At 42.8% G+C, this 21,476-nt stretch overlaps 1 protein-coding gene across 4 annotated transcripts in view; it reads right to left on the bottom strand.

The window, feature by feature from the left end:
- The window catches only part of LOC146008704 (ABC-type organic anion transporter ABCA8-like), a 230,709-nt gene that overhangs the window by 23,458 nt on the left and 185,775 nt on the right, over window positions 1-21,476 (bottom strand). For all 4 annotated transcript variants that reach the window (XM_083148276.1, XM_083148275.1, XM_083148277.1 and 1 more), the window contains 7 exons: window positions 17,681-17,791; window positions 16,563-16,733; window positions 14,873-14,986; window positions 6,704-6,823; window positions 3,396-3,470; window positions 1,978-2,069; window positions 826-946 (listed from right to left, as the gene is read on the bottom strand). In XM_083148276.1, coding sequence (XP_083004402.1) covers window positions 826-946; window positions 1,978-2,069; window positions 3,396-3,470; window positions 6,704-6,823; window positions 14,873-14,986; window positions 16,563-16,733; window positions 17,681-17,791 — 804 coding nt within the window. The remainder of the gene's footprint in view (window positions 1-825; window positions 947-1,977; window positions 2,070-3,395; window positions 3,471-6,703; window positions 6,824-14,872; window positions 14,987-16,562; window positions 16,734-17,680; window positions 17,792-21,476) is intronic.

Raw genomic sequence — 21,476 nt, 5'->3', positions numbered from 1 at the left:
GGGCTCGCTGCGCTCGCCGCGCTTCGGGCTCAGTGGCTCGCTGCGCTCGCCACACTATATAAAATCAACTCCATGCATAGTTGGATAGGGGGGGTATGAAATCACCCATGGTTGACTATACAATTAAAAATCAGGTCTTTACAATGAAAAATCGCATCGCATTGCATGCCTTAAGTATGCAATGAAAAAATCGGGAGCCCAGATAATACACAAGTACCTAAAATCCTACCCCTTTTTTATAGAGATGTGCAGGTTCGGATTTACCTGGATCTCAAAACGGGATCTTGTCACATGTTTTTTCTCCAAAACATGTGATAGCTGGATAGCCAATAAGATCCCTTTTTGAGATCCGAGTAAATCCGAACCTGCATATCTCTACATTTTTAATCAGTGACTGTTTGCAAGGTGATTGACAGGAAGCGTTTAGAAGTGTCCTTCAGCTGTTTTCTGGGAGTGTCAGGAAAAACAGAGGTGTGCCCAGGTGTTTTTAGGGAGGATGTGTGACGCCAGCTCTGGCCTTGATCCTCATGTTTCTATTGCACCGTCTGAGTAGGTCCTGGGCTATGCACAGACTGCACACAGTGGGAAAGTCATTAGAACATACTTGCCTACCCTCCCAGAGGGTCCAAGAAATCGGGTCCTCCTCCCGGTCCCATGGGAAGGTGGGCACAGGTTTCGTTTGGTTTCCCACATTTCCGCCACAGCCCCTGATCCCCCCTTCCCCACGGTATAAAACACTGAGATAATAAACCTCAGTGTTTTACATCTGACCTTGCTACAGGCAATTGGCTAAAGGCCAAGTGAATGAGGGTTATATCATTTTACCTCCTCCTCATTTCTAGTTGCTTTGGCCTGTTTAACTGTTTCCTTTTCAGCCAGAATTGACTCATCAGCATCTTCTAGCTCCTCTGGATTTAGTTTGATATTAGGTTTCCGTTTTGAAGTTCTGGAAGGAAAGAAATATCTTTCTTATAAGAAAATAAGTGCTACTTTATTTACGAGTATCTACATTGAGTGCCAGGTGAGCAGTGCAGATGAGCCCTGCCCCGAGTCCCACATTGAACACCCTGCGCAAGCCACAGCACTCTGCCTCCACAATGCATAGAAAAAGGTCTGTGTAAGGTGGCCATATTGTCATGTAGCCACTCCCCTGGTGTTATATGACCACAGCCCCTCATGACACACACCCATTTTTGGCAAGTGGCTGTGGCACAAGCCACAATTTCTACTTGCACCACTGCTTACATCTACAGTAATGTTCTTTTCAACAGTTTGAGTGGTCTATTTAACAAAGAAGGCAGTGGGATAGCAGCAACAATCAGTAGGTTGCTGCTAACATTAACACATAGGCCCTTATTCTAGTTGATTCTGACAGATGCGTATTTCGGACAGGAACTGAGTGTTCATAGCCCCGCCTACCGTACGGATCACTGTCCCAACGCTGTAAGACGCCAAGCGAATGCACCGCGAGTGGATGTTTCATGTGAACACCTCCTCCATCTGCGGGAACCTCCCCCATCCTCCACTGGTCGCTGACCATCGAATGATGGACCGAGCAGTCAGGCATCCGGCTATGTCAGCTGTCCGCCCCCCACACATGTGTCACGGCCGCATTACCATACGTACGCCCAGCATTTTCATGGCAACGCCCTTCACGCCCAAACAGCCCTTCACACCCCTCTCCACCCCCCTGCTCAGACGGTTCAGACCGATCATTTTCTGCACGGAAGTCACCGCGTGTTCGGACATGCGAGATACGCTTCTGCGCATGCGCAAGCATCAAACATCGGCCGTCCGACCGCACACGCAGCGGTCCGAATCAATCACAATATGGGCCATAATTATTTATAACTGCAATCTATCATGAACAGTATGTACGATGACACTAGGAACAGTACAAACAATGCAAAACTGGTGATATAAGGAGCAGAGTGATAGCTACTGTACTTGTAACCAAGAAAGTGTCTTATACTAAACCTGAATACTGGATCTCTTTTCAAGCTTCTTGTCCCATATCTCCATTCCAACAACCACAGGATGCCTAAGAATATGATGATATGTATGTAGGACTAGAATAAAGAAGACATTCAGTTTGGAGAAATTCACTCTACTAGAGGAAAGATCTGAGTTTATATAAAACAGCAACAAATATATTTCACAGGGAAAAAAATGTTCTACAGATGTGTCCACATACATCTATCCTCGGTGCTACACAAAGTGTTACATAGTGTTGCATATAATGTGGCATGTCCATATTCTGTATACTACTCCAGCTGTATCTGCATTCTAAATACTATGCTACAGTGGTTTACTGGAAAACACTGTAATGTAGGAAGGCAGATATAGGTGCAGCCACATTCAGATATATAGGCGTGTCAAATATCATTTTAATCAGCAGAAGCTGCTTGTATGACCTGCAATGTAAGTGATGTTATGTGACATCAATTGACTACTTTCATATACAGTAATTAGACAACTGTAATGTACTTTTACCATCATTGCATTTTGCAAATAATTTATTGTATTGTGAAATAAGAACACTTGTGCTTAAGTTGGCTGAATGCGGATAAAATCAAATAAATTGCAAAACAGGCGGTTTATGTGACAATACACAAAAACTAATACATGCACACTGAACCACCCCACCGCAACTGGCATCATTTTCCTCTGCATTTCCTCCTGCTCCATGCTACAGCAGGAGATCCCGGTAAATGTTGCATCCTGCAGACATATTTAATACTAATGTCTACTTCTGGCTACAAGCCTATGACACTCCCCAATACATACACTCAACTGCTGTGTGTTCCCATTGTTGAAGCCTAGATAGATATAGATTACATAAATAATATATATATGTGTATATATATATATATATATATATACATTCCTATATAAATGTTATACTAATCACATTGCACACACAAGTTACGTGGTCCAATTTCTCAGAGTGCTTTCTAACTGCAAACTACACCTACAGTATAATAAGCTATAATATACAAAACTACTGTATATATAAGGTAGGAGTCAAAACATCTAAGAGAAAATAAACATTTAAGTGGAGGGCAATACAGATGTTGACGATAAAAGGGTAATAGAAAGACATGTTCAGAATAATATGGCAAGATAAGCAGTAAAAAAAGGCTAATTACTGTTGCTGGACAATTCAATGAGCTGGTTTGCCCAGCGTCTTAATTCCAGAGATGGTATTTTCCATTTCAGGAGCAGTGAGGAAAGGTCCATGAGAAAAGGCAGTATAACTACGGTATACTCAGGTCAGCTATCTTGCTGGTGATTTTCCTAAATTATTTATTACTTTAATCTTGTCTATGTGTTATGGTGTCAACAAATTGGATAACATCTGTGGTGCAAAGTACTAGAAAAACCAATATACTTACAATTAATGGCATGATATAACTTGATGAAAGTGTATAATATCCAGCTTTATAAAAATCATCATACACAAATAGAGCCTGTGAAAAAGCCATTTATGTTAGGTGAATATAAACAAAAGAAACATCCACTGCTAAGATCCTAAAGTTACACCTTCAGCTAGGTGATCATAGGTTCTCTGTATGCTAGGCATTTAACTTGCAGCTATGTGTACAATAGCCGTTCATTCCATTCATTTAGCAAATACAAATAATGGTCATTATACTTTGGTGCAATCATTTTATTTATATCTTTGTGTCCAAAAACTCCAAAAACAGGTCTGTCTATATTGTACCTTTGCCTAAAGCTGGTCCATAGAAATTACAGACCACTTTTTACTTTTATCTACAGCTAAGTGCAGGATAAAACCCAGGAAAGTTGGGCAGCTATGAGCCAGGTCTATTCCTTCACCATTCAAGCGAACGGCTTTGGGGACTTGTATAGTCGCTGAGCCTCTAGAAAGGATCAGGGGTGGCCGGAGGTGGGGGCGGGGGTCGCCCAGTGTTTTATGGGCATCTCCATGAAAACGCTGGGTGTTCCCATGGATATGCGGGTGGGTCGATGTGTGCCAGAGGCGGGCGGCTGATGTCACAGGACCGGCCCTCGCAAATAAAGGTTAGTACCCAATGACTTTTATTTGCAAAAAGCAGGAGAAATCATTCGATGGTCGCTGACCATCGAATGATTTTTTTCCTGCAGCGGAGACATGTGAGGGGATGTGTCTTTGCTGCATATTCCCTTGCATGTTAACACGGGGATTCGGTGGCACGTGCGCGTGGGGGGGGGGGGGGGGTGCAGCATCACGGGCGCTAATCAGAATCACCCCCTAAATTCCATTTGATATTCTGCTGATGCCTATTGTTAACCATCATTGTTAAAGTTATCCGCGGGGCACGCTGCGCTCGCCATGCTTCAGGCTCATTTTCGGCGGCTCCACGCAGGGCTCGCTTCGCTCCCCACGCTTCGGGCTCGGTGGCTCGCTGCGCTCGACACACTTTATAAAATCATCTCCACGCCGACGTGGATAGTGGGGGTATTAAAAGGTCAGAGGACGCGTACCGCCGCCCCTCGCGGACTCGCTGCGCTCGCCACGCTTTGGGTTGCCATTGATGGTGGGGTGTCGTTAACAATGAGGGGGCATACACCAAAATGGGGGGGCCTGGGGGGCATTTAACATTGACCCTAATGGGAAATCGGGTCTCAGGGACCATTTGGGAACATTTAACATTGATTCCTATGGAAAAATCGCGTCCATCGCATTGCATGCGATTTGGTTGCATGCGATGCGATGAACGCGATTTTTCCGACCCCATGAAAAAATCGGGCGCCCAGATAATACACAAGTACCCAAAATAGTTATAACTAGAGACAGTATTATATCCATGTGCATATGTATTTACATATTTTGCTCATTCTCACTGGTTATTGCATATTTTACCTAAAACCTAGTGATAGTGCATATTTTTCTAAAGGGGGGCACTTCACGTATTAGGTCCCGCCCCCTTTCCACCCACAAATCACGTCACTGCTTTGCCCTGCTGCTGCTGGCCAGGTAATGGTAGAGTGTGCAGGCCGGGCCAATATGTGCGCAGTGTGGGGGACCTCTGATGTACGTTACGTCTGACACTGCTCTAGGCTGCCAATCCATTTTAATAAAAGTCAGTCTGGGAGGATGCCGTCACAAAGCTCCTGAACCTTTGCTTGCCTCTGGCATGGAAATTTGCACCAAGAGAGACTTCTGCATGAGCGGAGGCAGGTGGAAGGATTGTGACATCATGCGACGTGTAGGAAACGCTGGCTCATGGTGAGTATGTGGTGCAGGGAGGAAGCCTTCTACTGCACCGTCCTCACATGCTATTCTGACATTTGATCCATCGGCGCTGGAGATGAGGGTTGGTGTAATTGATACCAAAAGAGACTAGGACGCTGCAGTCTGCTGTAGCAGCCAGGAAGAAAAAAACAATAAGTGCTAACATAGCACCCAAATTCAAATATTGCCCAGTTACCTCAGTGGATGTTGAATGGTCCTTTTCCATTTGTGCGTTATGGGCTAGATTGCATCGCAAAGCATGCGTTTTGCATGCAATGTCAATGTGCGTTCGATGCGATCCGCAAGCAGTACAAAAAATGCAGCACATACTTTTTGTACTGTGCGATGTGATCCCGCAGGAGCACGCATCGCATCGCATTGCGCGCCGCTATCGCAGCGTGTATGGCCACCTTTACAAAATGTTAAATAATTGTTTATTATCAATATGTTATTCTACTGCTTACTTATGTGTTATTCTACCGTAAGACTGTTATTCTACCGTGTGCTGATTTTTAAATAAATAAGTTAACATTAACTTTTTTTATTATTTAATGTAGCATATTAAATAACCTTTCATGCATTTCAAGTGTTTTTATGTATATTTGCATGCATATTTCAAGTTTTTATGTTGCATATAATCAGGACCGGTGTAAGGCTTCACAGCACCCTAGGCAAAACTTCAACCTACTGCCCCCCCCCCCCCCCCCGCCATACTGCCACCAATACCCACATACCAAACCCTTAAGGCAGTGGTTCCCAAACTTTTTTGAATCACGGCGCACTAGAGCATCAAAATATTTTCAAGGCACCTCTAGGCCAAATGCTTCTTATCGAGAGATTCAGAAAAAAAATATTAAATTAAGTGCATTGTGTTTATATGCCACAGTTATGTGGTGAGGGACAGGATTTGCATCTGTTTGTCCACATATATTATGATTGGCAGCCACAAGTACTGGTTTTGCCTGGTACATTGACCATAAATAATATGAATTGATCCTGGTCCACCAACCCAAGGCACCCCTGCAAGTGTCCTGAGGCACCCCAGGGTGCCTAGGCACACAGTATGGGAACCACTGCCTTAAGGCATACTTGCCTAGCATTCCGGAATGGCAGGGAGGCTCCTAAATATCAGGTGCTCATCCCAGCACCCCAGGATGGTGGGCGAGTCCCCTGCTTGCTGGAATTATGCATCAAGGGAAAGTATGGAGGTGAGGTCATAGAAGTTCCACAGCAGCCACCTGCATTAAGTACAAAAAGGATCCTCATAGACATCCTTGATTTTCTGATAGGCACCCCCATGATCCCGGCGCCCTAGCCAGCTGCCTAATGGTAAAGCCGGCCCTGCTTATAATCCTGTCTCTAGTTAGAACTGTATTTCTGTACTTAAATTGCTGTACTGTACTGTAACTGAATTGTAACAAGAACTGTGAGTCTGGACATATGAACAGTGTAACATATACTTACAATTGTACTTATCAATTCCACTAAAGCACTGGGTGGCAAAAAGAACAAGTAGGAAATTTTCAGTTTTGGGATTTGGGAGGGATCTTCTAAATCTGAAAAAATCAAGGGTACTAAAGATATCTGTCAGAAGAGAAAAGCAGAGACATTTGTAAAGAAACTGCATGTAAATGTGATGCATCACAAAACAATCCATTACAGGAATAGAATGTAAACAACATTATCTTTACAAATATATATCAATACTTGTGTCTGGAGACTATGAACTCAATTACTTTTTATTCTGACAATATGGGGAATCCTTTCTACCCATTATTTTACTGATCTTTCATACAATGGGCCAGATGTAATACAGTGCGAATCCGGCGGGCGTGTTGGATGCCGGCCAAACTCAGAGGTTTTTTTTAAAGGGGCAGTCATTTTCAAGGCATGGTTATGCCTTATAAATAACTGTCCCTTTTAAAAAGACCACTGAGTTCAGCTGGCATCCCGCATGGCTGCTGTACTCACACTGCATCACATCAACCCCAATCTCTTTTGTTCTTTTGACTTTACCTTTTAGTTGTTCAGTCTTAGCTTCCCAATTACTTTTGTACTTGCTTGCCCACATAGGAGAAAGGAACAGTACAGTGTCAGAAAAACTAAAACAAGTCATTTCTACTGTACTATCACTTTAGGGGTGCTAGATCTACTTTTAATCTGTGGGCCAAATGTAGTAGGGTGCGAGTTTAAAATAGTGATGTAGTTCCTGTACGTTTCATGTTACTGTATGTAATGGAAAGGAACTACAGCCAAACTTCCCAGAATCGGGTCTCGATCAAGCTTGCCACATGCATTCGCCCTACAGATGCTTCTCATGTCAAACATACAACTCCAGTGGCGCAAGCGGGGAAGTTTCTGGCTGCTCAGAACAGAGCTGGCCCTAGCCTAAATGATGCCCTAGGCAAGATTTTGGCTGGTGCCCCCTAGCACCGTCACTAGTTCTGCCTCTGACCCTGCTCCCCTTTCCCAGCACCATCAACCCTCATCATAGCAGTCATCATTTTGGTGCTCCTACCCGCAATATTTTAAATAGTAACAGTGCACACATTCGGTGCGCAGCCCAAACAGGGGTGTGTTCTTGCTGAGAAGGGGCATGGCCACACAATAGTGCCCCCAATTCAAATTATGCCATACAGTAGTGCAACTTGTGTGATGTAACTTTAGTTCTGCTAACGTTGGGTGCCTTTTTTGCTGAAAATTCGTCTTATTTGCATTGTTATGACCAGCACACACAAGGAGCTTCCGATGATTAAAATGATAATGCGGCATGCCTATATTTTGTGTGCGACTGTGGCTGTACCTGCATACGGAATGCTATGTTACAGTGATTTCCATATACACTATTTCATATGCAGATACAGCCTCACTCACACACAGAATATAGGCATGCTGCATATCATTTTAATCAGCAGAAGCTGCTGATGCCCCTAAGCATTCCAAATGCCCTAGGCAATTGCCTAGTTTGCCTATGCCTAAGGCCGGCCCTGGCTCAGAACCCCCCTGATGGGCAACGTTTTTTTTTTTTTTAAGAGGCTGCCGACCTCCTGCCGCTGCTGCGGAGTCCTTTTAAAAATATTGTCGGGCGGGTAGTAACAGCTGTGCTGCCCTCCCGTGAGCCCCGCGACTGCTGTGCGGTGTGCGCTCCTTCTCTTTCCTACTCACCTGATGATGCGTGACAGTGGGAGACCCAGCTGGTGCCAGAGATCAAAAGTGCAGCTGCCAGCGCTGGTCAGCGGGGGCATGGCACTAGTGATTGCTGCAGCTGGAGATGACAGTGGTAGGTCCGGATCTGCAGCGCTGATGAGACCCGACGGTATGAAGCGCCGCTATTACTGAAGGGGGACTGGGTACTTACCCAGGAAGGAGGGCTAAGAAGGTACTTTACATAGTCATTGCTGTCGCTACCCCCAACTCTCTATCTCCTCCTACATTATGCAGTGCAGCCAGCTGAGCCCGATGAAGGGGGGGGGGGGGGGCATGGGGTAAGTACATGCGCATGCAGGTGTATGTATGCTGTGCATACTGTATGTATGCATTGTATGTGTGAGAATATGTATGTAAGCTGTGTATGTGTGCATGTATGTACAGTATGTATGTGCAGCGAATATGTATGTAAAAATATTGGAATAGTCCCCAGTGTGTAATCCCCTAGATAGTCAAATCCTTTTATGGTGTGTATATCTATCTATCTTTCTATCTATCTAATCTATATATCTATTGTTACAACTCTGGGGTGTCACGATCCGGGTGAAACAAACATTATTTTTCCTTCCATCATCATCCGATGTTCCGCCATCATCTCTAATCCTGATGTTCCATCCTCATCCGATGTTCTGTCATCATCCGATGTTCCGCCATCATCTGTGAGTTCCGATGTTTCATTCCTCATCCAAGTTTCCGATATTCTTCCTGGTTCCGATGTTCCTTCATCATCCGATGTTCCACCATCGATCCTAGTTCCGTTATTCCGGATTCCTCTTCTTCATTCGTCATCCTGTACCATATCTTTCAAGTCATCTCAAGTCCGATGTTCCACCATCGAATCATCTCACATCTACAGTAACGTATTGCATTACCTGTTCCTGTGTTATATTATTCAGAGACTTCCACCGTGCAAATGTTACTGCCTGTTATTACAACCTATCTGCATTTCAATAAACCGGTTGTATTTTACCACTGACTCTTTCCTGCCTCTGGGTGCACTGTCGCGCAAGTGAATGCGCAGGGGTCTCCTGCAGCCTCCCCGATTCCGGTATCGGTCCAGGTCTTCACCAGAGGTCTTAGTCTCTGCGACTCAGACCCCTGGTGTGACAGTAAGCACTAGCCAGATGGATCCAGCCTCAGGCCAAGCGTCACCACCCAGCACGGTGCAACAACTGGCTGCCCGCTTGGACCAGCAAGAAGCGGCGCAGGGTCAAGTGATCCATTGCCTTCAAGACCTGTCTTCTCGGCTGGATAAAATTCAGACCACTCTCAGTGGCCCAGAGACTCTCAGTGACCGCTTGGATCAGCAAGAAGCGGTGCAAGGTCAGATGATCCAATGTTTCCAAGGTCTGTCTGCCAGACTGGATAAAATTCAGACCACTCTTAGTGGTTCAGAGACTCTCAGTGCCCGCTTGGATCAGCAAGAAGCAGCGCAAGGTCAGATGATCCAGTGTTTCCAAGGTCTGTCCACCAGGCTGGATAAAATTCAGACCACTTTAAGTGGCCCAGAGACTATCCGTGATTCCAAAGTAGAAGTTCTTCCTCCAGTGACTCCTGCTGCTCCTTGTCTTCACCTGTCCACTCCTACCAAGTTTCATGGTAACCCAAAAGCTTGCAGAGGTTTCCTGAACCAGTGTGAAATCCAATTCGAGTTACAGCCCAGCAACTTTCCCACAGTGAGAACCAAAGTCACTTAGATTATCTCTCTCCTGTCTGGCTCCGCCCTGGATTGGGCATCATCGCTATGGGAAAGGTCTGATGCCCTCCTGTCTTCATACAGAGACTTTGTCAATAAATTTCGGCACATCTTCGATGAGCCTGGGCGTGTAACCTCTGCTTCCACTGAGATTATCCGCCTCCGGCAAGGATCCCGTTCTGTTGGACAGTACCTAGTTCAGTTCCAGATATTAGCTTCTGAACTTTCCTGGAGTAATGAGGTCCTGTATGCAGCATTCTGGCACGACTTAAAGATGAACTTGCTACCCGTGATCTACCGTCTAAATTTGACGATCTCATTTCTTTATGTATCAAAGTGGACTTACGTTTCAGAGAGTGGGCAGTTGAACGAGGTTAAAAATTATCATGTCAAGACGCCATCTTCTACCTTCCTTACACCTCCTTCTCCGATGCCTCAGAGTAAGAACCCATGGAGATTAATCGCTTTTGCCTGACTCCAGAAGAGCGTCGACTTCGCCGTGAGTCACAGTTATGCTTTTATTGTGGGGTTCCTTCCCACATGATATCTGCCTGCCCTAAGCGTAAGGAAACACTCCCAGTTCGTAAAATTGCCATGAAAGCAGTAGATCTCCTGTCCCCTCAGTATAAAGGGTATGCAGAAGTCTTACCCCCTGTTTCGATTGAGGGATTTCTACCCAAGTTGTGTTGCATGCTCTCCAAGGAGGAACAAGAGCTTCGCAGAAGGCATCATCTCTGTCTCCATTGCGGAAGTCCAGAGCATCTTATTGAAGGTTGCCCTATTCCCAAACCCCGAAAAGGGTCTATTCCGCAAAGACATTCCTCATCTCCTAGGTCTCGCCCTCGGGACAAGGAGAGCTCTAAGGTTCAGATGCGAGAAGTGACATTAGAGTCATCGAGTTTGTTAACCGCAAATGGGTTACTGGAGTTCAGTGCCGAATTTCCCATTAGGCACGTGAGGCACGTGCCTAGGGGCGGCACATGTTTGGGGGCGGTACTTGGATGCTTGTGATAGTACTGTCACCCTGAAATATACCAGTAAGTGCAAAATATCCACTGTACTGTACCATATTCCATCTTAAATAAAGTGTAAATGGATAGGACATGCAGATACTGCCCCTGTAAAATGTCCTATATAGTAAATATGTATTCATAATAGAAGAACATGTCACAGTTAGTGGCTTTTTTAAACTTAATCCATTAAATTGGCTATTATCAAATGAGGGCTTATAAGTAATCAATAAAAATAATACAATTAGGCAGTGTGGGGGGGGGGGTGTTCAGCCGTTATTGGTGTGCCTAGGGGTGCCATCACCCCTAAATCCGCCCCTGCTGGAGTTACAAACTTCTAAGGGAATCTTCACCAATAGTCCTCCAAAAGGGGTACGGGACTCACTAACCCCTAAAAGGACTTACAGAAAGTGTTCCCCAGGAATATCCAGGACCAAGTTCCCAAGTGGAAAATTCAGTGTCACAAACAAAGATATGAACTCTTGCTTGTCAACGACTCAAAGGGGGTTATTCTGTTTGGTACGGTGAAACATGCGTACGGTCCGTCACACCGTGCGTTTTCCATATGCTCGCGGTGAGCGTAAGTCCACCCACAGAACAGCCGCACACGGACGGTCACAGACACCGACAATGGGGAGTGGCGTTCACTTGAGCGTACGCCACCGTGCACGGACAGATCTCCCTCTTAGCCACCGATACCTGGCGTACATCTGAGCGTACGCCACATGCAAACATGTTCTAATATTGTTCAAAATAAGACTTTAGAGCAGTGATTTTCAACCTTTTTACTTTGCGGCACACTAAATAGGACTTTAAAATTGCCAAGGCACACCATGAGATCCCCACGGGGCAAAACACATTGGCCATCACAGGAAAAAAACAAACCTATTGGCCCCCACATTAAAAACAATCACACTGATCCCCACAGGTAACAAAAATAAAATACATTGGCCCTTTACATGAAAAGGAGAGACCAGTAAATAACATTTGAACTGGTGGTGGCTGTAAATGGGTTTGGGCATCTCTAGATCTGGGGGCACACTTGAGAACAGCTCAAGGCACACTAGTGTGCCACGGCACACTGGTTGAAAAACACTGCTTTAGAGTGTGATAGGCAGATGTTGGGATCCTTTGTTAGAGATATGTGATTGCAATAATTTGCTTGGTGGCATCTTACATACAGAGTGTGCTACATAAAGATCATAGCAGATATGAAAGTGCATAATGTATGTTCTTGGGGAAAAAAAACAGATCGTGTGCAAAATAGTGGCCATGGCCTTAGGACATTGCTCCACCATTGCAAGTAGAAATTGAGTCCAAAAACATCATTGTTGGTCTTAGACGTGGTTTATGTGTATTTTTCATAATAAAAAACTGGTATGTTTTACAGTGAAAAAGTTGACACATGTCAACTCCTGTGAATTGAGTGTCCTGCTTTTTAAAGTAGAAAAAAACACTTTCTGAATGGGTGTAGATGGTTATAAAATAACTACCTGGACATATATAACCAGGTATTAGAATGAATATTACCTAAAATTAAACCAACCTTTACATGTTGAGAAGTGTAGAAAGATAAGGTGCATACACACGGGGCAATATGATCGCTGGCAATATATTGCTAGCAATATATTGCTCAGCAATCATATTGCCCCGTGTCCCGTTTTCATCTGCGACCAGAGATGGTCGCAGATGAAAATTTAAACACTGCTGGGTGAAGAGGCAGGGGATGTCGCTGGTCGGAGGAGCATGTTCCTCCGACCAGCGACCATTCAGGGGCTGAAAACGGGAGCGCGCACCCGGCGATTTATCGCTGGTGCACACTCCAATCACTGGCAATATGGTCGCTCAGCGACCATATTCCCAGCGATATCAGCCCCTATCTCCCCCTTGTGTACACAGCTATAAGCTTCCAATGTGTTTGAGGGCTGTGTGTGTGGCTTGCAGGTAGTGAAATAATGGTTTTCACTCAATAGCCTGCAGCATTGCTTATTACATTCAGGTGTATGTGTTTGACTAGTAATCAGCGTTAATTAGCAGACCCAGGCATACTAACTAGACCCTAGGAGATATAGGTGGGGAATTTACCCCCAATGACATTCATTAAAATTGTGTCTTTAAAATCTAGACATTATATAAACGCAGTGTATTAAGCCTAAGTGAGGCATAAATTGATAAATATTAGCGGTGGACAAATAAAAGTCTTCTGATTGGTACTGATCTAATTTTGTGTACAAGGACTCTAGCGGGGAATTTACCCCTATTAATACTCTAGCACCAACACTGACAGTCGTATCTGCCTACACTTTTAAAATTCTTTAAATCACCATTTTCCTCTCTTTAAAATACACTATATGTATGTTGAGTAATGTGAAAAAATCCTTTTAACTTCTTATTTCGCTACCGACGGCGGTCTCCTTATCCACTCTGGTCCCAATAAAGATAAAAGGAGCCCCCACGTTTTTTAAGAAAATTGAAAGGAATACCCTCCATAAAAAATGTTTTGATTGTCCACAAGGAGTGCATCCATACAAACCCTTCTCTTTCTCTTGTCGCCACCCCCTAAGTATCAAACAAAGCAACAATAATAATCTGCAAATCCTGGGTAAAATAAAAACTGAATGGAATATACTTTACTCTTTACATAATTAGACATATTTTCAAAATTCACATAATTTGTGTCTCTGCCAGGAACCATTTAGGCAGTTCTTATATTACTAATTAGCAGTGGCGGTTTTTACCTATGGGCTGCAGCCCCCCCAGGTAAAATCCGCCACTGCAGTGAAGCCAGATGCAGTCTTTGAGATTGCTTTGGCTTCACTGTGACTGGCAGTGACTTCTAATTGGAAGTCTGACTTGCAAGTCACAAAGGCAGTCCCATTGGGAGGTGCTCCCTCCCTCCGGGACGCAAAAATGGCAGATGCGCATGCGCAGTACCTATATAGGTACTGCGCACATGCTGGTCCCAGGGCCTGTAACTTACATTGTACAGGCGCCGGGACCAAGATTGCTTCTATGGGCTGTTTCCCAAGCAACCCATAGAAGTTGGTTGCATGCACGGTACACGTGTGTACTGCGCATGCGCCAGTCCCGGCGCCTGTCACTCATCGCAGCAAAGGCGTCGGGACCGGGTCAGAAGAGAAGGCAGCGGTGGCGACAGGGGGGGGCCTTAATCACAGCACCCCCGCTGCGGCCAGGGGCAGCCCCCCTCCCCCAATAAGGTACGAGCCGCCGCTGCTAATTAGTGTATGGGAAATTAAAAATTTTGGCTACAGCATTCATACCAATTGTACAACAGATTACCTGTATCTTGTTTAAAATGATCAACAACTTACATTCTCCCACATGTTAAGCAACATGTGTGAATCTAGAAAAGTATGATTAGTTACTTTATACTGTAGGTCTTATGATACAATTACCATGACAGAAAAATTGGAGGAAATGACTGTATGATACTTGGTAAGCTACTCTATGGTGGAAGTTTCAGCCTCAGTAGAGACAGGTAACCATAGCTCTACAGATGTGATGCTATCTTGCTTTGTTAAATGCTCAGAGGTAGAGCTACCTCACCTGATCCCGAGATGTCTGTTAATGAATCTATGGAATTCTGATAATCATGCTTTATTATATAATAGACCTATTGGGGGATAAATAGCACAGTCTGAAAAGAAGGCTACTGAAGATCTGGTTGGCAAGAATAACAATGGGCATAATATAACTTACCAAAACAAAGAAGAAAGACCACCGATCATGATGACTCTTTCCATTTCTAAATATAAAGGCGAAGATATAGACATATAGGACAATGGCTGCTCCATACCCAAGGATATGAAAGATCTATGACGAAACCTTTGTTATTACATTTTACATATCTATTATTTATAAAAAACAATAATACTTATATTAGGAACCCAATTTAAGTTGTAATTGGTATCATAAGCAATTAAACTATATAGACGGGACAGTCTCTGCAATACTGTACAGGTTAACTACATGGTAGGTGTTACATTTACTTACTTTTAACCATATAATAAACAAAGGATAAGGTGCGGCTTTGACCAATGTACTGACAGTTTGATGGCTTATTATTGCTTTGCAGTAACATATATAATTATGATTGAAAATAATTCATGAAAAATAGCCAAATAAGATCAAAATGGCAATTTGCCACTATAATATTTCTATTTTAATTGGTGAATTGGTAAAGCCCAGCTGCTGAATATATACATTTAAATAAAAGGTGACAAATCTAGCAGACACTCTACTAATGTTTTTCAAAGACTTTGGGGGAAATGTATTAAGATGGGAATTCTATTTCACAACTATGGGCAACCAATCAGAATCTACTTATTTATTTTTTACCTTCTAAAAGTTAAAAGAAAGTATCCGATTGGTTACCCATAGCAACATCCTAGAAAATTGAGCACTATGTTCAAGTGTGTATGTCTTTTTCTTCTCTGTTTAATTGTAACTTCTACAGTATATTTCACCGTAATACCTCCTTCTTTTTCCAACACAAAAAGGAACATTTTTTTTAAATAAAAGTTTTAATGATATTAATATAGTGCGCCCACAAAATATAGACCACTTTTCTGTTTGTCTATATACGTCTAAGTATATTTAACATAGATGAATAGGTGGAGTTGACCCCCATCTTTAGAACGACCAATGGTCACACCATCAAAATTTGCACCAATCCTATTCCATGTGCAATTTATCCGTATGATAGCTGTGGTGGTCCTTCCATTTCCAAGAGCTGCTTGGAGATATACCATGTTTCAAAATGTGGGCCATTGCACATGCACAATCAGCAGATCACGCACGCACTTGGGGGCCCCAGATAGCGGATTTGCAAAAATATTGTAGCGCCCGATTTGTATAATCTGCTGCATTTAAAAGCACCGTTGGCAAAATTGGTCGCACTTCTGAGCAATTCTAAGACACCAGAGCCCTTATAACTACATATGCAGATACAGTTGTAGTCTGAGAAATGCCCCAGAAATGGCAGCGACACACCTGCACTTGATTCGCCACCCTTTTACCCCCCCACGAATGCTCACTGACTGTCACTTTGAAAAAAAATCCTCGTAGCGACTGCCATCGCTAATCACTGCGTATGCACATTGCAACTGTGATGACTGTGATGAATGCACAGTCCTCTGAATCAGGCCCTGTATCTACTATATATTATCTATTAGGTATGATGCCATTTGTGAAACCTAATAATGAGTCATTACTCAAGCATAGTGACAGAGAGATTTTCATCGTCTGCATTTGTGCCATATTCTAAGAACAATGGTACAAAGAAGAAATATATGCCACATCTATGTCAGTATGAAATGAGACTGGAATAATTAACACAATAAACACTTTACCTGCAGTGACCAAGTCCTATCAGCATCCCCTCACTTACCAGTAGTAAAATTACCCAGAAGTCCATGATGATTTTATAATTAAATATAAACAGTATGGAAATCATTACAAAGATCAGAAGCCAGTAGAATGGTATGTCCACCATGGCCTGTCCAAACCAGTATGCGGATGGGAAGAGCCCGGAAATCCGTAGTTGGGAACGAGCTTTGATCTAAGAATGCAAAGTCCAGAAAAAAACGATTTAAGGTCTAGTGGTTATTAGACACCACCCTTAAGTTGTACAGTACATTACTATTACTATATAGCATACAGATATCCTAGAGATTTAAAAATACAAAAAAAAAGTGAAACGAAAAGTTAAAAAAGTGATATTAATTAAAAAATAAGCACACTTGCACACATATTACAGTTCAAAATGTGAGGGAAAAAGTAGAAAAAAAACAGCAAAATGTAACAAAAAGGGAATAGTATGGGACAGGTGTCCCGTGCCATATGCTACAAAAATGATAGGTGTTTTAGGACCAGTGGCAGCGGACGTGCGGTGAGGCAAATGGCTCAAGAGTCCATGGCAAGTACCAGAGCCAGATTTGCACACAATATATGAGCCATGGGGTACATGCCAGCATTATACACATGTGCAGCAGTGTGTACTGCTGGAGATTCAATGTGTTTTGATAAGAGATATGCAGAAAAGGTAGCCAGGTGAGGCACTGCCTCACCTGCCATAGACTTTTTACTTCTGAGTTTTGACTCTAAAAATGATTAGAATAAGAAAAATAAGTTTTTTTTTAACATATTCTTTGTATTTTTGACATACTTTATAAATTCAAAACGCCGGCATATATGCTAGTATGACAGGAAAGGCTGTGCCTCACCTGCCTCACCCCACCGCACACCAGAGGCAGGGCTGCAGCACAGCCAAAAATTCAACTGCCAGTAATTCAGGTTGTTATGTCAGTTGGTGGCCGTTGTTGTGCCTCCCCTATTTGAATTTCAAACTGTGAAGTGAAAGTTAGAGTAGTTATATAGAGGGTGGGGGTGTTACAGGAAATGTTAGGGGGGAATTTCTTGCAGGCAGATACTGTAACTGGATATCAGCATATATAAATACTGCTGTGTTAATGTGTGATTAATGGCTAATTCTGAAGTTATACTCACCCTGGTGTCATCGATGCTGCTCATTGCGAAGTGTGGCGCCATGCCACTTGCAAATACCATGAAAATCATGCTCGATAGAAAAAAGTATACATGGTACTCTTCTTTATAAAACTAATTAAAAAAAGAAAATACAATTTTCCAAATAATATTTCTGGTGGGTCACACAGGGTCACTAATCTATAAATGAGTTACTGTTTAAACTGCAATGCAACACCTGTAGTGTGATTTTATTGTTTCAGTATATGTGTATTAGTATAGAACAGGCATATTTTACCATATTCTGTCATTTATTATACAGTTTAACACTTTTCAGAATTCTTTAACAAGAAAGAGAAAAGGAAAGATTTGCACATGTATTTTAGTAAAGATTTATTCAGATCATGATTACATTAGGGGTGAAATGTAATAGGGTGAGAGATTCCGCAAGTGAGAGATTTGGTAAGAAATCTCCAGGTTTTAAATCGGCAATCATTTACACTGCACAACCAGTTTGATTTTGAAGTGTAAATGATTGCCGCTTTAACCCCTTCCTGACAGAGACAGTTTTTGCGTTCCTGACAAAGCCCTTTTTTTCAAATCTGACATGTATCACTTAAGTGGGGATAACTTTTTTTTGCTTTTACTTATCCCAGTGATTTTGAGATTGTTTTTTCGTGACACATTGTACTTCAAATTAGTGGTAAATTTGGGTCGATACAGTCTGTGTTTTTTTGTGAAAAATACCAAAATGTCGTAAAAAAATGGAAAATTTAGCAATTTGCAAAATGTTAAATTTTCTGCTTGTGAGACAAATAATCATACCACTCAAAATAGTTAATAACTAACATAGACCATATGTCTACTTTATGTTTCCATCATTATTTCAACTTCCCTTACAATATGAATAGCAAATTCTCAAATTTTCAAGAAAATTTCAAACACTGATTTTTTTAGGGACCAGTTCAGTTCTGATGTGACTTTGAGGGACTTGTATGTGAGACACCCCCATAAATGATACCATTTCAAAAACTGCACCCATCACAGTATTCAAAACAGCATTTTGGAAGTTTGTTAACCCTTTAGGTGTTTCACAGGAATTAAAACAAAGTGTAGGTGAAATTTCAAAATTTCATTTTTTTTGCAGATTTGCAATTTTAATACATTTTTCTAAGGAACACAGTACATTTTACTAGAGAAATGTGACTAAAAATTGATTCCCCCAATTCTTTTGTTTTCATAAATATCCTATATGTGGCCCTAGTGTGCACGTTGACCAAACCACAGGCTTCATAATAGAAGGAGCACCTACTTGATTTTGGAGCCTCCTTTTTATGAGATTATTTTTTAGGCACCATGTAGGTTTCTAGGCACCATAAGATGCTAAAATTTAGGAACCCCCCCACAAGTGACCCCATTTTGCAAACTACACCCCTCAGGGAATTCATCTAGGGGTATAGTGTACATTTCAAACCCCCAGGGGTTTCACCAATTGTGGTACAACTGGGCAGTGAAAATTAAAAATTAAATTTTTTACACAAAAATGCAGTTCTGGCTCAAAATTTTTCATTTTCAGAAGGTATGAAGGAGAAAAAGCACCCCAAAATCTGTGCCCCAATTTCTCCCGAGTACGGCAATGCCTCACATGTGACCAAAAAATACCATTTGGGTGCATGGCAGGACTCAGAAAGGAAGGAGTGATTTTTGGATTTTGCAGCTCAGATTCTGGTGGAATGTTGGTGGGTGCTATGTTGCATTAGCAAGACCCCCCAAGCACCAATACAGTGGAACCCCCCCACAAATGACCCCATTTTGCAAACTACACCCCTCAGGGAATTCATCTAGGGGTATAGTGTACATTTCAAACCCCCAGGGGTTTCACCAATTTTGATACAACTGGGCAGTGAAAATGAAAAATTACATTTTTTTACACAAAAATGCAGTTCTGGCTCAAAATTTTTCATTTTCATAAGGTATGAAGGAGAAAAAGCACCCCAAAATCTGTGCCCCAATTTCTCCCGAGTATGGCAATGCCTCATATGTGACCAAAAAATACCAGTTGGGTGCATGGCAGGACTCAGAAGGGAAGGAGTGATTTTTGGTGGTGGAATGTTGGTGGGTGCTATGTCGCATTAGCAAGACCCCCAAAGCACCAATACAGTGGAACCCCCCCACAAGTGACCCCATTTTGCAAACTACACCCCTCAGGGAATTCATCTAGGGGTATAGTGTACATTTCAAACCCCCAGGGGTTTCACCAATTTTGATACAACTGGGCAGTGAAAATGAAAAATTACATTTTTTTACACAAAAATGCAGTTCTGGCTCAAAATTTTTCATTTTCAGAAGGTATGAAGGAGAAAAAGCACCCCAAAATCTGTGCCCCAATTTCTCCCGAGTACGGCAATGCCTCACATGTGACCAAAAAATACCATTTGGGCGCATGGCAGGACTCAGAAGGGAAGGAGTGATTTTTGGATTTTGCAGCTCAGATTCTGGTGGAATTTTGGTGGGTGCTATGTCGCATTAGCAAGACCCCCCCAAGCACCAATACAGTGGAACCCCCCCCACAAGTGACCCCATTTTGCAAACTACACCCCTCAGGGAATTCATCTAGGGGTATAGTGTACATTTCAAACCCCCAGGGGTTTCACCAATTTTGATACAACTGGGCAGTGAAAATGAAAAATTACATTTTTTTACACAAAAATGCAGTTCTGGCTCAAAATTTTTCATTTTCCTAAGGTATGAAGGAGAAAAAGCACCCCAAAATCTGTGCCCCAATTTCTCCCGAGTACGGCAATGCCTCACATGTGACCAAAAAATACCATTTGGGTGCATGGCAGGACTCAGAAAGGAAGGAGTGATTTTTGGATTTTGCAGCTCAGATTCTGGTGGAATGTTGGTGGGTGCTATGTTGCATTAGCAAGACCCCCCAAGCACCAATACAGTAGAACCCCCCCACAAGTGACCCCATTTTGCAAACTACACCCCTCAGGGAATTCATCTAGGGGTATAGTGTATATTTCAAACCCCCAGGGGTTTCACCAATTTTGATACAACTGGGCAGTGAAAATGAAAAATTACATTTTTTTACACAAAAATGCAGTTCTGGCTCAAAATTTTTCATTTTCATAAGGTATGAAGGAGAAAAAGCACCCCAAAATCTGTGCCCCAATTTCTCCCGAGTATGGCAATGCCTCATATGTGACCAAAAAATACCAGTTGGGTGCATGGCAGGACTCAGAAGGGAAGGAGTGATTTTTGGTGGTGGAATGTTGGTGGGTGCTATGTCGCATTAGCAAGACCCCCAAAGCACCAATACAGTGGAACCCCCCCACAAGTGACCCCATTTTGCAAACTACACCCCTCAGGGAATTCATCTAGGGGTATAGTGTACATTTCAAACCCCCAGGGGTTTCACCAATTTTGATACAACTGGGCAGTGAAAATGAAAAATTAAATTTTTTTACACAAAAATGCAGTTCTGGCTCAAAATTTTTCATTTTCAGAAGGTATGAAGGAGAAAAAGCACCCCAAAATCTGTGCCCCAATTTCTCCCGAGTACGGCAATGCCTCACATGTGACCAAAAAATACCATTTGGGCGCATGGCAGGACTCAGAAGGGAAGGAGTGATTTTTGGATTTTGCAGCTCAGATTCTGGTGGAATTTTGGTGGGTGCTATGTCGCATTAGCAAGACCCCCCAAGCACCAATACAGTGGAACCCCCCCACAAGTGACCCCATTTTGCAAACTACACCCCTCAGGGAATTCATCTAGGGGTATAGTGTACATTTCAAACCCCCAGGGGTTTCACCA

Source organism: Crinia signifera, chromosome 6 (assembly GCF_055691185.1).
Source record: "Crinia signifera chromosome 6, ASM5569118v1, whole genome shotgun sequence".
Lineage (NCBI taxonomy): Eukaryota > Metazoa > Chordata > Amphibia > Anura > Myobatrachidae > Crinia > Crinia signifera.
Note: the sequence above shows the minus strand (reverse complement) of the source record. Positions and strands in the feature narration are given on the sequence as shown.